General features: G+C 37.5%; 1 protein-coding gene across 1 annotated transcript in view; it reads right to left on the bottom strand.

Moving 5' to 3' along the window:
• Positions 1 to 12,825: 12,825 nt before the first annotated feature.
• NXPE4 (neurexophilin and PC-esterase domain family member 4) overlaps positions 12,826 to 13,704 on the bottom strand; it is a 17,217-nt gene continuing 16,338 nt past the window's right edge. Inside the window, 2 exon segments of the mRNA XM_036088214.2 lie at positions 12,826 to 13,328; positions 13,331 to 13,360. Of these exon segments, the coding sequence (XP_035944107.2) occupies positions 12,826 to 13,328; positions 13,331 to 13,360 (533 nt within the window).

Here is a 13,704-nt window from a genome sequence, read left to right as displayed (position 1 = left end):
TCAGGTATAACTTGTATGCAATAAGTTTGTTCATTCTAAGTGAATAGTTTTATGAGCATGAACAAATGTATACACTTGTGTATAAGTCAGTCAGAGAAAGACAAATACCATATGATTTCACTCATATGTGGAATTTAAGTAACAAAACAGATGAACATAGGGGAAGGGAAGGAAAAATAAAATAAGATGAAAATAGAGAGGCAAACCATAAGAGATGCTGAACTCTAGGAATCAAATTGAGGGTTGCTTGAGGGGAGGTGGGTGGGAGGAACGGATAACTGGGTGATGGGCATTAAGGAGGGCACTTGATGTAATGAGCACTGGGTGTTACAGGCAACTGATGAATCACTAAATCCTACCTCTGAAACTAATAAAAAAATGAGTCAATATATAAAATTTTACTATTACCCCAAAAAGCTCCCTTGTGCCATTTCCCAGTCAATTCCACCCCCTCTTTGCTCCCACCTACTGTGCTTTGCTATTTTTATAGTGTTTTTGTTTCAGTACACATCCAGAACAAATATAATTAGAAGTGGCCATATTGGGCAGCTCTGACTTGTTCCCATTGTTAATTTCAAATTTCCCTGTATTTGGTTAAACATATAATATTTGATGTATGATATTTGCTGTTTTTAATGCTTTCTATTAGAGTAAGGAAACTCTCTTCTCAGAAGAAGTAAAACTGTCACTATTTGCAGATGACAAGATATTATATAGAGAAAACCCTAAAGACTCCACCAAAAAACTATAAGAACTAAGTAAAGTTTCAGGATACAAAATTAAATACAGAAATCTCTTATATTTTCATAAACTAATAATAAAGAAGCCAAAAAAGAAATCAAAACAATCCTATTTATAAATGCATCAAAATAATAATAATAATAATAAAAATAGAATAAAATACCGAGGGATAAATTTAGCCAAGGAGGTGAAAGACCTATACTCTGAAAACTATAAGACATTGATGAAAGAAATTGAAGATGAAAAAACCAAATGGAAGGATATACCATGCTCATAGATTGGAAAAGTTAGTATCATTAAAATGTCCATACTACCCAAAGCATTTTATAGATTCAATGCAATTCCTACCAAATAGCAATAGTACTCTTCACAGAACTAGAACAAATAATCCTAAATTTGTATGGAACCACAGAAGACCCGAACAGCCAAAACAATCTTAAGAAGAATAAAGCTGGAGGTATAACAATCCCAGGTTCAAACACTACTACAAGGGAATAGTAATCAAAACAGTATGGTACTGACACAAAAACAGATACATAGATCAATGGAACAGAGAGCCCAGAAATAAACCTACTCTTATATGGTCAATTGATCTATGACAAGGGAGGCAAGAATTTACAGTGAGGAAAAGACATCTCTTCAATAACTGGACAGAATGACACTGGACCACTTTCTTTATTCACAAACATAAACTCAAAATGGTTTAAAGACATGCCTGAACCCATAAAACACCTCATAGAAAACATAGGCAGTAATCTCTTGGACCTTGACCTTAGCAACATTTTTCTAGATATATCTCCTAGGCAAGGGAAAAAAAAGCAAAATGAACAAACAAATGAAACAGAATTATAAATACAGAGGAGAAACTGGTGGTTGCCAGAAGGGAGGAATGTGGGGGGGGGGGGATGTGTGAAATAGATGCTTTGTTTTTTGGACTCCATATATGAGTGCAAATACATATTTGTCTTTCTCTGTGTGACTTATTTCACTTAGTACAATACCCTTTAGGTCTATCCATGTTGTCATGAATGGTAAGATCTCAATGGTAATATTCCATTGTCTGTATGTGTACCACATCTTCTGTATCTATTCATCTATCAATGGATGCTTTGGTTGCTTCCATATTTTGGCTATTGTAATTATCCTTTATTGCCTTTTCAAATTTATGCCCTGATTAATCATAAACCAAGTGACAGTGAATACAGATAGATGAAAATAAATGTCTTCAGGGACAATAAAAAATAAGTTTTGTACAGCCACAAGAGACAATTAAGAACCCAGGTACTTTTCCAACTATCCAGATGAAGAAGTCATTAAAACAGGTGAGTAAGCAAAACTATAAAGACTTCACTATCTCTAATCTTGCCTGTGGTGAGTAGGGGAGAGGAAAAAGCAAAGCAGAAGGAATTAGAAAGACTGTGTCCATGCCAAAATCTTTTTTCAGTGCCTTACTATGATTAGTTTCCAGGTATGCAGCTCATAAGATTGCGATGAGGATTAAATTAATACATTACAATATTTAGAACAGTGCCTTGCACTTAAGATTCAGATTCACAGGAAGCTGCAAAGATAGTACAGAGAGATCCTCTGTGCTCGTCATCTAGTTTTCCCCAATGGTTACAATTTACATAACTATATAGTACAAGATCAAAACCAGGAATTTGACATTGGTACAATGCATGGGTATAGTTCTCTATCATTTTATCCCATATATAAATTTGTGTAACTACCACTACAAACCAAGATACAGAACTGTTCCATTACCACAAACATCTCCCTCATCTAGCCCTTGGTAGTCACACTCATCCTGCTCTCCCACCATTCCTAACTTCTGGTAATCACGAATCTATTCTGTCTATAATTTTGTCATTTCAAAGATGTTACATAAATGGAATTATACCATATATGATATTTCGAGATTGGCTTTTTCACTTATATATAGCATAGAGATCCATCCAAGCTGTTGTATATACCAATAGATTGCTCCTTCGTATTTTTTTTAATTTAAATTCAATTAGCCAACTGATAGTACATCATTAGTTTCAGGGGTAGTTTTCAATAAATTATCAGTTGCATATAACACTTTGTATTGCCAATAGCATTCCATTGTATGGATGTACTGCAGTTTGCATGACCATTCACCTACTGAGGAACATTTAATTGTTTCCAAGTTTGGTGTATAGCAAATAAAGCTGCTATGAACAATTGTGTACAGGTTTTTATGCGAACATAAATTTTCCTTTCTCTGAGATAAATGTCCAGGAAGGCAATTCCTGAGTTGCATGTTAAGTGTATACTTAGTTTTTTATTTTAACCTGAACGGTCTTTTGATTAGGAATTTTACTCTTAAATATAGTATGATCACTGATACATACGGACTTCTTTCTACCATCTTACTTTGTAAATCCAATTTCCAGGCCTTTCTTGGTTTCTTTCTTCTCATTTTCTTTTTTTAAAATGTGTTTCCTTTGTTACATTTTTGCCTTTTCCGGTTTAAAATTAGATATTTCTTTATGAGTTGCTCTTAATTAAAAAAAACCAGTAAGCTTAAATTGCTACTTTAAAAGATGCATCTAGAATTTACTAGCATGTAAAATTTTTCTATTGCTACACTGTTATCACTCAAATCAGTATTAGTTTGCTAGAGCTACCATAACAAAATACTACAGCCTGAGTGGTGTAAACAGCAGAAATGTATTTTCTCACAGTTCGGAGGCTGTAAATCCAAGATCATAACGTTGGCAAGTCTGGTTTCTTCTGAGGTCCCTCTCTTTGGCTTGCAAATGGTGCCCTCCTTGCAGTGTCCTCACATGCTTTCCTCTGTGCATGTGCCTCCCTGGTATGTCTTCCTTTTCCCACGAGGACAGCAGTTCTATTGGATTAGAGCCCTACACAAAAGTCCTCATCTTAACTTAATAACCTCTTTAAAGACCTTATTTCCAAATATGTTTATATTCTGAAGTACTGAGGGTTGGGACTTCAACATATGAATTGGGAAGGACACAGTTCAGTTAGTACATAACACATGTTAACATCGTCTGGGATCTCAGTGTTATTTATAGGTTCCCATCCTGGCTCTCCCACCTACTAGCTCTGTGACAAATGGCAAGTTATTCAACTTTTCTGTGCCTCAGTATTATCATTTTCCAGGTGTATAGCTCACAGGATTGTTAGGAAGATTAAATGAATTAATACATGTATAATATTTAGAACCGTGTTTTGCATTTTAAAACTCAGCGATTATCAACTACTGTCACCCATAATACTAATCTTTATGCTTAAGAATAAGTTTTACATATGAGACTCTTGACTCCGGGAAACAAACTGACGGTTGCGGAAAGGGAGGTGGGGGGGATGGGGTAACTGGGTGATGGGCAATAAGGAAGGCACGTGATATGATGAGCACGGGGTGTTATATACAACCAATGAATCATTGAACATTATATCAAAAACTAATGATGTACTATACATTGGCTAATTGAGTTTAAATTAAAAAATATTTTATATATTACATATTAGCTCACAATTATAGCAATGTTGTTGTGTTCCTGTTTTCCTCAACAATATTATTTCTAAAATCTACTCCTATCTACTAAAGTGATTTCTCATCTTGTAAAATCTTTAGTGCTTTCAGAAAGGGCCAGCATAACACTGAACAGGTTTTTGTTTTGCCTCCACAAATAGTTAAGTTTATGTGGTATAGAATTATAAGATGAAAAATATTTGTCTCATAGCTTTGAAGACACTGTTCTATTTTCTTCTTGCATCTAATGTGGCTGATGAAATATCAGATATCAAAGTTAATATCCTTCTGGAATTTTAAAAAATTTTCTCTTCATCCTTGGTCTTATGAAATTTATGCAAATCTTTTTATCTTGCTTGGCACTTTTAATGGCTCATGACCCTTTAAATCTGAGAACTAACACCTGCTAACTTTCCTTTCACAATTTTGATCTCATTTTTGTTTTATTCTATATTCTGGATGAATTCTTGAATTAATATTTCATCTTAGCCAGTGTATTGTTTTTGTTTTGATTTTCAGTGTGTCCTTCAAGTTTTCCTTTATTTCATCTATCACACATTTAGTTTAGCAAACATCTAGCTAACTCTAAGTATGGCTGCAATATCTTCTCATGTCACTCCAGAGACGAATTATATTTTATGTCCTATGTAACCTAATGTTTCCTTGACTTGCAAATTTCTTCTCATTGTTGTGCTTGATGCTTTTTCTTTCAAATATTCACCTTTTTCAAATGATTGGTAAGTTTTGGTTATGTATTCATCTTTGAATTTGAGATTCACTACTGGCCTACTTATAGAGACATACCTTACTTTATTGTGCTTTGCAGGTACTGCATTTTTGTTTTGCTTTGTTTTACAGATTGATGGTTTGTAGCAACCTTGCATCAAGCAATCTGTTGGTGCCATTTTTTTTTTTCAATAGCATTTGCCCACCTTGTGTCTCTGTCACGTTTTGGTAATTCTTGCAATATTTCAAACTTTTTCATTATCATATTTGTTATGGTAATCATGATCAGTGATTATGATTCATTGGAAAATTAGCAATAAATTTTTTTTTAAAGATTTTTTATTTATTTATTTGAGAGAGAATGAGAGAGAGCAAGCACATGAGAGGGGGGAGGGTCAGAGGGAGAAGCAGACTCCCTGCCGAGCAGGGAGCCCGATGCGGGACTCCATCCAGGGACTCCAGGATCATGACCTGAGCCGAAGGCAGTCACTTAACCAACTGAGCCACCCAGGCGCCCAGCAATAAATTATTTTTAAATTAAGGTATACACATTGGTTTTTAGATATAATGCTATTGCACACTTACGAGACTACAATCTTCTCAGGGCTCTCTCCTGATCCTGGCATATGAAACTTTTGTGGCAGTCCAGACTCAAATTCATCTTGGACTGGACTTTTCACGTTTAATCTCATCCCTTCTGATATTAGTCTTTGGATTTTCTCACATTCTCTGTTTTAAGGAAATTCTTCTTTTCTGCATGGTAATGAAGTTTTATAAATTCCTTCCAGACATTTCTGTGGACTTATTTTAGAGGAAAGGCTACAGTGTGTGCCAAGTCCACCATTTTGAATAAATTCCATAGGTTTTCTTATTTATCATCAGCTTCCTACTTTCTGTTAACATCTTGTTATTCCTTTATATTGTGAGTTACTTGTTTATCTTTTATCACTAGATACTGATAAACAAAAGTTTCTCATAGACTGGCTTTAGGATCCTGGACAATTTTTTAACTTTCTACTCATCTATAGGCAGAATTTAGTCATCTATAAAGTGGGATATTAATAGCACAAATTTCTTAGGGTTTGTGAGGATTAAGTGTAAAAACATATGCAGGCACTTGGTAGTTCCTTTAATCTGTTTCTTTCATTATTTGTTTCGGGAGAAATATGTGAAATAAAACCATTCATTCTCCATACAAACTCTTTGTGTCCACCTTACTTCAAGAAGATTCACAGCAAAAGACAGAAATACTATCATTTCAACTATTGCCCATCAGGGTATCCAGAAAATTTTTTTCAGTATCAATCACAGATCCTAGGACTGTTGAACTCTGCTAATTTTCTATGGTTTGTAATGACTTTTACAGCTGCATCTGCAATCTCTATTTATTACTCTCCAGGGGCAAGTTGACCTTACAGAAACACATTATCCAGGACTCTTCCAGTTGTAGTTTCCAACTCATGCTAGTAGTTTCCGTGACAGCTGAAAGAAAAAGAGAAAGGAAACTGAATGACTCATCTAGGGGGTCAAATAAGGTAAGCCAACTCTCTAAGCCTCTAGGGTCTACTGTCCTCTTTCCTTGGATCCATTCTCAGACTGATCCTTTTCACACCGTAGTCCCAAGAAGCTTAAGCCATACATGGTCTTCAGTGTTCAGGATCTCTCAGTGAGAGATCCAGAATTTATAGGTCACAGAAAAAAACTCCAAAAATAACAATCCCGATAGACTCTGCTAGGACCAACCACTTAAGCGTGGGGGAGAGTGCTTTAGTGGATGAGTAAGATCCAAAGAGAGGCAGAACCACATGGTTGACAGTTCCATTAGTATGATATAAAGTGGAGTAAGTACAGTTCTCTAGGAAAAGAGGGGCTCTGTTACTAGAAGGGGGGGGAGTATTGGTCAGGGCAGAAACAACAGATGTTTAATATAGAAGGCAGTACAGTTGAAGGCAAGTAAGAGAGGGAGTCATATTTCCTGTCATTAATCCTTTATCTCTAGGGAAGCTTTATCTGACAGTTTGCTTTATCCCCATGAGTCATATAAGTTACTTATTTAATCACTCATTTAGTCTCAATCATGTATTGCATTGCCTGCAGTTGCAGACTTGGAAAGAACTGGGAATCCATGGATGGTCTCTCAGCTCTGAAGCTCTGGCATTGTTTGTAAGTGATAAAGGTATATTCCCTGTCCTCGTGAAATATGTAATTTAGTTTCAGTGTTATCTATGTTATCAGACACAGGTAGAATTATTTCTAATACAATATTACATTATAGCCATATGAAAATAGTGCCATGAGTGCACAGGAGAGGGAGTGGTTGAGTAGACCTATATCGATCTGGGAGTTGAAGGAGGACAGTTCTCTTTAATTAGAGAATGCTAGGAAGGGTTTTCTTCCCATTAAAAAGGAACAGCTTGGATGATGGATTTAAGGCAGGAATATATAGTCAACATGATCCTTACCTTGTTCTGGAAGTGGGAAACCCATCAAAGGGATACTTTCAGAGCCTAACTTAGTATGAGATCTAGAAGTTTAGGCTATGCAGCAGACCCCTGGTTTCATTTCTAAGTTATTTCTATACAAGTTTATCTCTTTAGTTGGATTATAAATACTTTCTGGTCAGAGACCAAATCTTTTTCTTCCTTGTTTTTCTGTGTGCCAAGCCCTTTGCAGGAGCCACATGGATCAGTATCATTGTTCATGTTCCAAAAGAGCAAATCTTTCCTGGCAACACAAAGATACAACTATTAACATGTGTCCATACTCTCTGTTCTCTTTTAAAGCTTCAGTCATCAATAGGTAATAATGAAAACTACAATTTTTGTCCCTAAATTTTTCATTTCTGAGTCATAACATGAAAATATTTTGTGATACACATCTCATGGGCTTTTGCAGACTTGATGAATCTTGGAGTCTTTCTGTAATAATCATGGATATGTTCAACTGAGAGAGAACATGTCCTTACTACATGCCATGCCATTCTACACATAAAGAGCTCTGTAATTCCAAATAGGTGACGGGTAACCACTGTTGCATCTAGCTTTCTCCCTGGCAAATGTAAGAGGAGCCTTTATTTCATTCAACATGTACAGATTGAACCAATATATTCTGGGCATTTTCTAGATGCTGTGGATAAAACATCTAGTGAGCAACACAAGACCCTTACAGTTAAGGAGCTTAGAATCTAGCATTAAGTAGAACAGGTAAAAATCACATGTAAAACTAACTTAATGAGATCATCTTGGATAGTGATACATAGTCACATAAAAAGGGAACATGATAAAGTAATTAAATAATAGAGAGATGGAGGGACCTACATCTAGACTGTGTGGTCAGGAAGAATTATCTCTTAGGAGACACTTGCCCTGAGGCTGGATTTAGAATCCACTGAAAGATTTTTATCTAAGGGTGTGAAACAATCCAATTTGCAGTTTCAAAAGATCAGTCTGGCTGTGGTGTAGAGAATGCCTTACAGAGGTTTCAAGATTATAAGCAGAAAGACCAGTTGTTGCCTACCTCCAGGAGAGAGGAGGTATAGCCTGACTCAGGATGGTAGGAATGAAAGTAGAGGAGACACATTGTCTACATATAAGAAAATACGGCAGGACTTGGAAAGAAATGGATGAATAAAGGATAGCTCCTGACTACTGTTTGGGTCTTGCTAACATTTTTTGAATTGGAGAAGACTAGGGACAAATGTGTTTTGGAATATAAATCAAGAATTCTACTTTCATCATGGTGAGTTTGAGATACCGCATAGACAGGAACATAGAGAGTTAAGTAGGCAATTGGATGTGCAATTCCTAAATGCAATAGAGAGATCAGAGTTGGAGACAAATATTTAGAAGTCAGTGAAACTAGAGGCGGTATTTAAACCAAAGGGTGGATATCACCCAGAATGAGACTACAGAGCAAAGCAGGTGAATAGGATTGAACCCCAGGGTATTCCAAATTTAGAGGCCAAGTAGCAGAGGTAGAATGGCCAAAGGAGAGGGGGAAGAAGTCTCCAGGCAGGCAAGAGGAAAACACTGAAAGAGTCATGTCACACAAAGGAAAGTGAGGGTCTGAATAAAGAAGGCATATTCAACTTAAATGCTACCGAGAGGCTGAATTGGATGAACACAGACAAGTGGCCATTATATTTGACAACACAAAGGTGACCCTAACAGGCACAGCAGAGAACATAAGCCAACGTGGAATGTGTTGTAACAGAGAATAGGAGGCAATGAGGACAGTGAATATAGAATCATATTTTCAAGAAGGTTTTGTTCAAAGGGGAGATGTGTGACAGTAACTGAAGAGAAATGTAATATCAGGGATCTATAGAGTTTTTTAGATATATGTTTAAAATTTTTTTTTTTAGTTTTTTTTTTTAAAGATGTAGAGTATTATTAGAGCATGGTCTTATTTCCTAGAGAAATTACCCAGTAAAAAGGAGTAGGCTGATGACTATAACAGTTAACTTATTGTCTCTCAGCTCCAAACTCACCCTTCAATATGTTCTCTGAAATAATGGACCGAATTCTCTTAAGCATCTCTCCTGCACATTGTCAAACGTTCTCAGTAGAGGGCACTGGAGGGACATTAGAGGAGGAAGGAGCTATGCTGCTATGTCCAGTGGCTCTGCAGTGGGTTGGTGGTGTGGGTATGGGGCTATCTGGTGGAGCTCCTCCCGTCTAACCTGTCCATCATTTGGTGACCTTGCAGCCTTGTCCTGGACTAGTGATAATCTTCCCTGGCCTTTGCAACAGGGAAAAGTCACTACAAATCTTCCTGCCTGTGAAGGCCTCCTGTTTGCTTGGGCACCCATTCCCTCGGCAGGCCTCCCGCAGAGTTTGCCTGCGTCCCAAGTCCCCGCCCCCTCTGCATGCCCGTGCCCCTGCTTGCCAATCACCTGCACCCTGCCCACACCACAGAGGATGTTTTTTGCTTGCCCGGCAACTGCACACCAGCCGTGGCCTGGGCCAACCATCAACCTCTGCTACTTTCACCAACACGGTCTGACCCTTTGCCTTGGGAGGGCCCCTTCCATGTTGCTCCTTCCTTGGACTCCCTCCCTCTACCAGAAGTGTACCATATGGTTTCCTTATATATTACAATCACTCCTTTATCAAGGGTTTAATAATTCTATGAGACTTCCTTGGTTTAGTTCACAGTGTGGTTTCTACCTTCTAATTGGATCCAGAGTGATACAATGACAAGAAATCATAACTGCGGGAATTCAGCAATACCTGGTACATAGAATATACCAGTTTTTGAAACATTCTCCTCGGCAAGATCCTCATTTATGTAATTAAAAAACACTCACCTTCTTAGTTTCTTCTCATTATATTTTTTAACACCATTGCCTCTTGATAATGGTTTTCCTTGGAAATATTTACCTCTTTGTTTCTTTTAGGAGTATTTATCCATCTGTAAGAGTCCATCCTGCCCAAAAGGCTGAGTGCCAGGTGTTTTCACTTTTTCCTCCTGTTAGAAAACCAACTTGCATTTGCTGTGTACACCCTTGGCAATCATCTCAGACGGGAAATGACCACACCAAATGTCAAGGAGACATAGAGACCGTTACTTCTGTGTTTATGATGATTCAATTTTTGGAAGAACCAGAAGTGCTAACTTCTGAGAGCTATTCTGAATGTATTATCCTATCTGAGCCTATACTTTCTCTTAGGATTTATACATTTATACATCTCTTGGGATATATAAAAACATATTTCTCTTTCTTTCCTTAAAAACTGTAGGACACATTCTAATTTTTAGTCTCTGTTCTAAAATTATAGCCCTCTGTGTGTCTTTTTAAAAAATCTGTCCCTTTAGCAAGACCTCCAATACCCCTTATCCATTCTCACCCCAGTTGAAGAGTGGTCATGGAAAGTCACTTCATTGACAGAACAACACATGCTGTGCTGGGTTTCCTTGGTTTCACAACTCTTGTTCATTCTGACCTTAGCAACGACTAGAGTCTATAGTGATGCCCAGGTTCAGGTAACCAGTCCCTCCCTCCCTTGCATTCTCCTCCTCTTATTCCCCCGCTCCTTCTATTTTCTCCTCCCTCGACTGCCTTCCCATTGTAGTTAGGATAAAATTCAAACTCCTTGCCATAGGCTACACAGGCCATACATGATCTGGCCCCTGCCTTCCTCTAATTTCTCCCTCCATATTTCCTGCATTGACAATACTCCAGACATAATGATCTCCTGTTCCTTAAATAAACCAAGCCCCATATCTCAGAGGTTTTGCAATTGTCATTTTTTTCTGTCCCTGCTTTCTCTCATGGATGACTCCTTTCCACTAGTTTGATCTCATTTGAAATGCCTTCCTCTCTGGGATGCCTTCTCAACTATACTTGTCACCTCCCTCACCAGCATGCCATCAGTGTCCACTATATTACATCGTATACTTTGTTGATACTACTTTAGCAGGTTGGAATTTATATCTTTACCTTTTTCATTACAGTGTAAATTCTTTATGGCAGAGAATTCATGTGTCTTTTTGACCACTTTATCTCTAAAGACTAGAACAGTTCCTGGCACATAATATTTTTTGACCATCTGAATGTTTACTGGGCACTGAACCGTGAACATGGCAAATAAGTAGAAAATTATCCCTTACCCAGAGGAAACTGGGTAAATAGATTATGTTTCTATTATAATTGTTCTTTCTTAGAAGCATCAAGAGTAGGCCAGAGGCCCAGTGGTATCTGGGGCATGGTTTAGAGTGAAAAATTAAGGAAGAATAGGATGCCAAATTGTTTTATAATAATTATACTGCCCCTTTCAACTGAAATTCTATCAATCATTCTTGTTTGGTCAAGTTTTGGGAAGGTCTGTTAAAATGCAAGAGAAAGAGGTTCAAATGTTAACCTACATGTGTAGATTAGAGAAACCAATGTTGTTGATTATCCATGATTTTCCAACATGTTTTAAGCAGTGGAGCTTTCTTCACATCAAAAGCCCTCGCACAAGTTCAACACACCTATAAGTTAACCTGGCTGATAGCTTGGCTGAAATGGTGCGGCAGAACTTGCACCCTGCCCACCAGGCACCTGTTCTAAGTCCTGCCCGGCAGGCAGTACCTGAAGTACCACCTACAGCACCCAGATCTGCACAGAGCAAGGTTTGAAAAAAATCACAAGCCTTAGACTGATTCCTTAAGTTGGGAAATAGGCCCAGAGATCTGAAGTGCTTTATCCAAAGTTGTAAAATTACTGTCAACAAAAGGACTGAAGCTCAGCTTCTTGAATTCTAGGGAACTGTGTCTTTACCTGTATTGTTCTATATTCCTGGAGGATAAATTCTATCAAATCAGATTAGCTTCCAGCAGTGGGAGTTCTTACAGGGAGAGAAAAGTCAGAGGTTTTCAGTATCCAGGGAGCCTTGCTTAGAACTTTGTTGCTCCTCTAGGACTGCAGACATGGAGAACTGCCTTACAGGACTTCTCTTGCCACTTGGAAATCATCTTGAGCTTGTCTTTAGCAGCAGAAACAAGAAAATGGGACTACTTTCTCCAAATATTTTAAAATAATTTTATTGCACTGGATTTCCATGAATCAGAGACAACTTTTAACCATTAGGTGTCTTGACTTCTCATTTGTGAAGAGTAGCAGGACTCTGATCAAGAAGTGTAGGTCCTTTTCATGGGCACTTTTAGTTTTTATTCTTAAGTGGAGGCCCAATTAGAAATAATTTATTTGGTTGAATTGGTGGTTTATGGATTAGCCATAGTGCAGATTCTCTCATGCTAATTGGGAGTTCAGAGCCAAACACAGGAACTGGCATGATAGCAAACACTTTATAAATGTTTTTAATTAAGTGAATGGATTTCAGAGGTGTTATCTAGCAAATATAGTTTAGCAATATACTAACTTGATTTCTGACTACAGATTGAGGTGGGTGGACATTATTTGTGCCATATGCAATTGTTATATCCCAGGCATCAATGATGCCCACATTGAGGTCTTGAAAAATATCCTTAATGGCAAGATACTGGACATAACCATGAAAGTCACTGAATCTTTCCACATCACCGTGCATCTCCCTGATGTTTTCTGTCTTGATAATAACCATAGTGTCTGGGCTTCTCAGAAGAAGACGCTGAACAGCTTTGTGGATATTGAGGGTCCTTCGGATAAAAACATCAATGGGGAAGGGTCTGAAATGCTGGCCCAGAGAAATTACAACGATGATGTTTTTTCCTCCTCCGGTTCTGTCAATGACTCGTGCGATGTACTCAATATCTTTCACTGAATAGCTTAATGAGCCAACCAAAGGGTAACCATGTTTTTGCCACTGGATGTTGATATTCTCGTCCAAGTCCACAGCAAGTTGGTGTTGAAGTTTCCAGATTCATGTAGATCCACTGACTTCAGTGCTGATGACAAATAGGCAATCCCAAAATGAAACAAGTATAAAGTTATAAAGATCATAAAGACAGAAGAAAAGGTTTGGTGTTTACAATAAGTTAATCATGACTGATTATAGGCTTAAATGAAGGAACAGTTGTGAAAATTATTTGAACAATCCAAAGTGTTCTACAGATAAGGAGTTATATATGCTCCCTTGTAGAATCATGTAGAAGCAAATTGACTGGGGATGGTAATCACTGAAGTAACTTCATTGGAGCATGATGTAGTTAACTTTTTAGGTATTATTTTTGTACATCTTATGAGCTGTAGATTAAGCTTGAGGATAGAGAAAGTACTAATTAGTGTTTTT

Source organism: Halichoerus grypus, chromosome 11 (assembly GCF_964656455.1).
Source record: "Halichoerus grypus chromosome 11, mHalGry1.hap1.1, whole genome shotgun sequence".
In the NCBI taxonomy this organism is placed as follows: domain Eukaryota; kingdom Metazoa; phylum Chordata; class Mammalia; order Carnivora; family Phocidae; genus Halichoerus; species Halichoerus grypus.
This window is presented reverse-complemented; position numbering and strand designations above follow the sequence as displayed.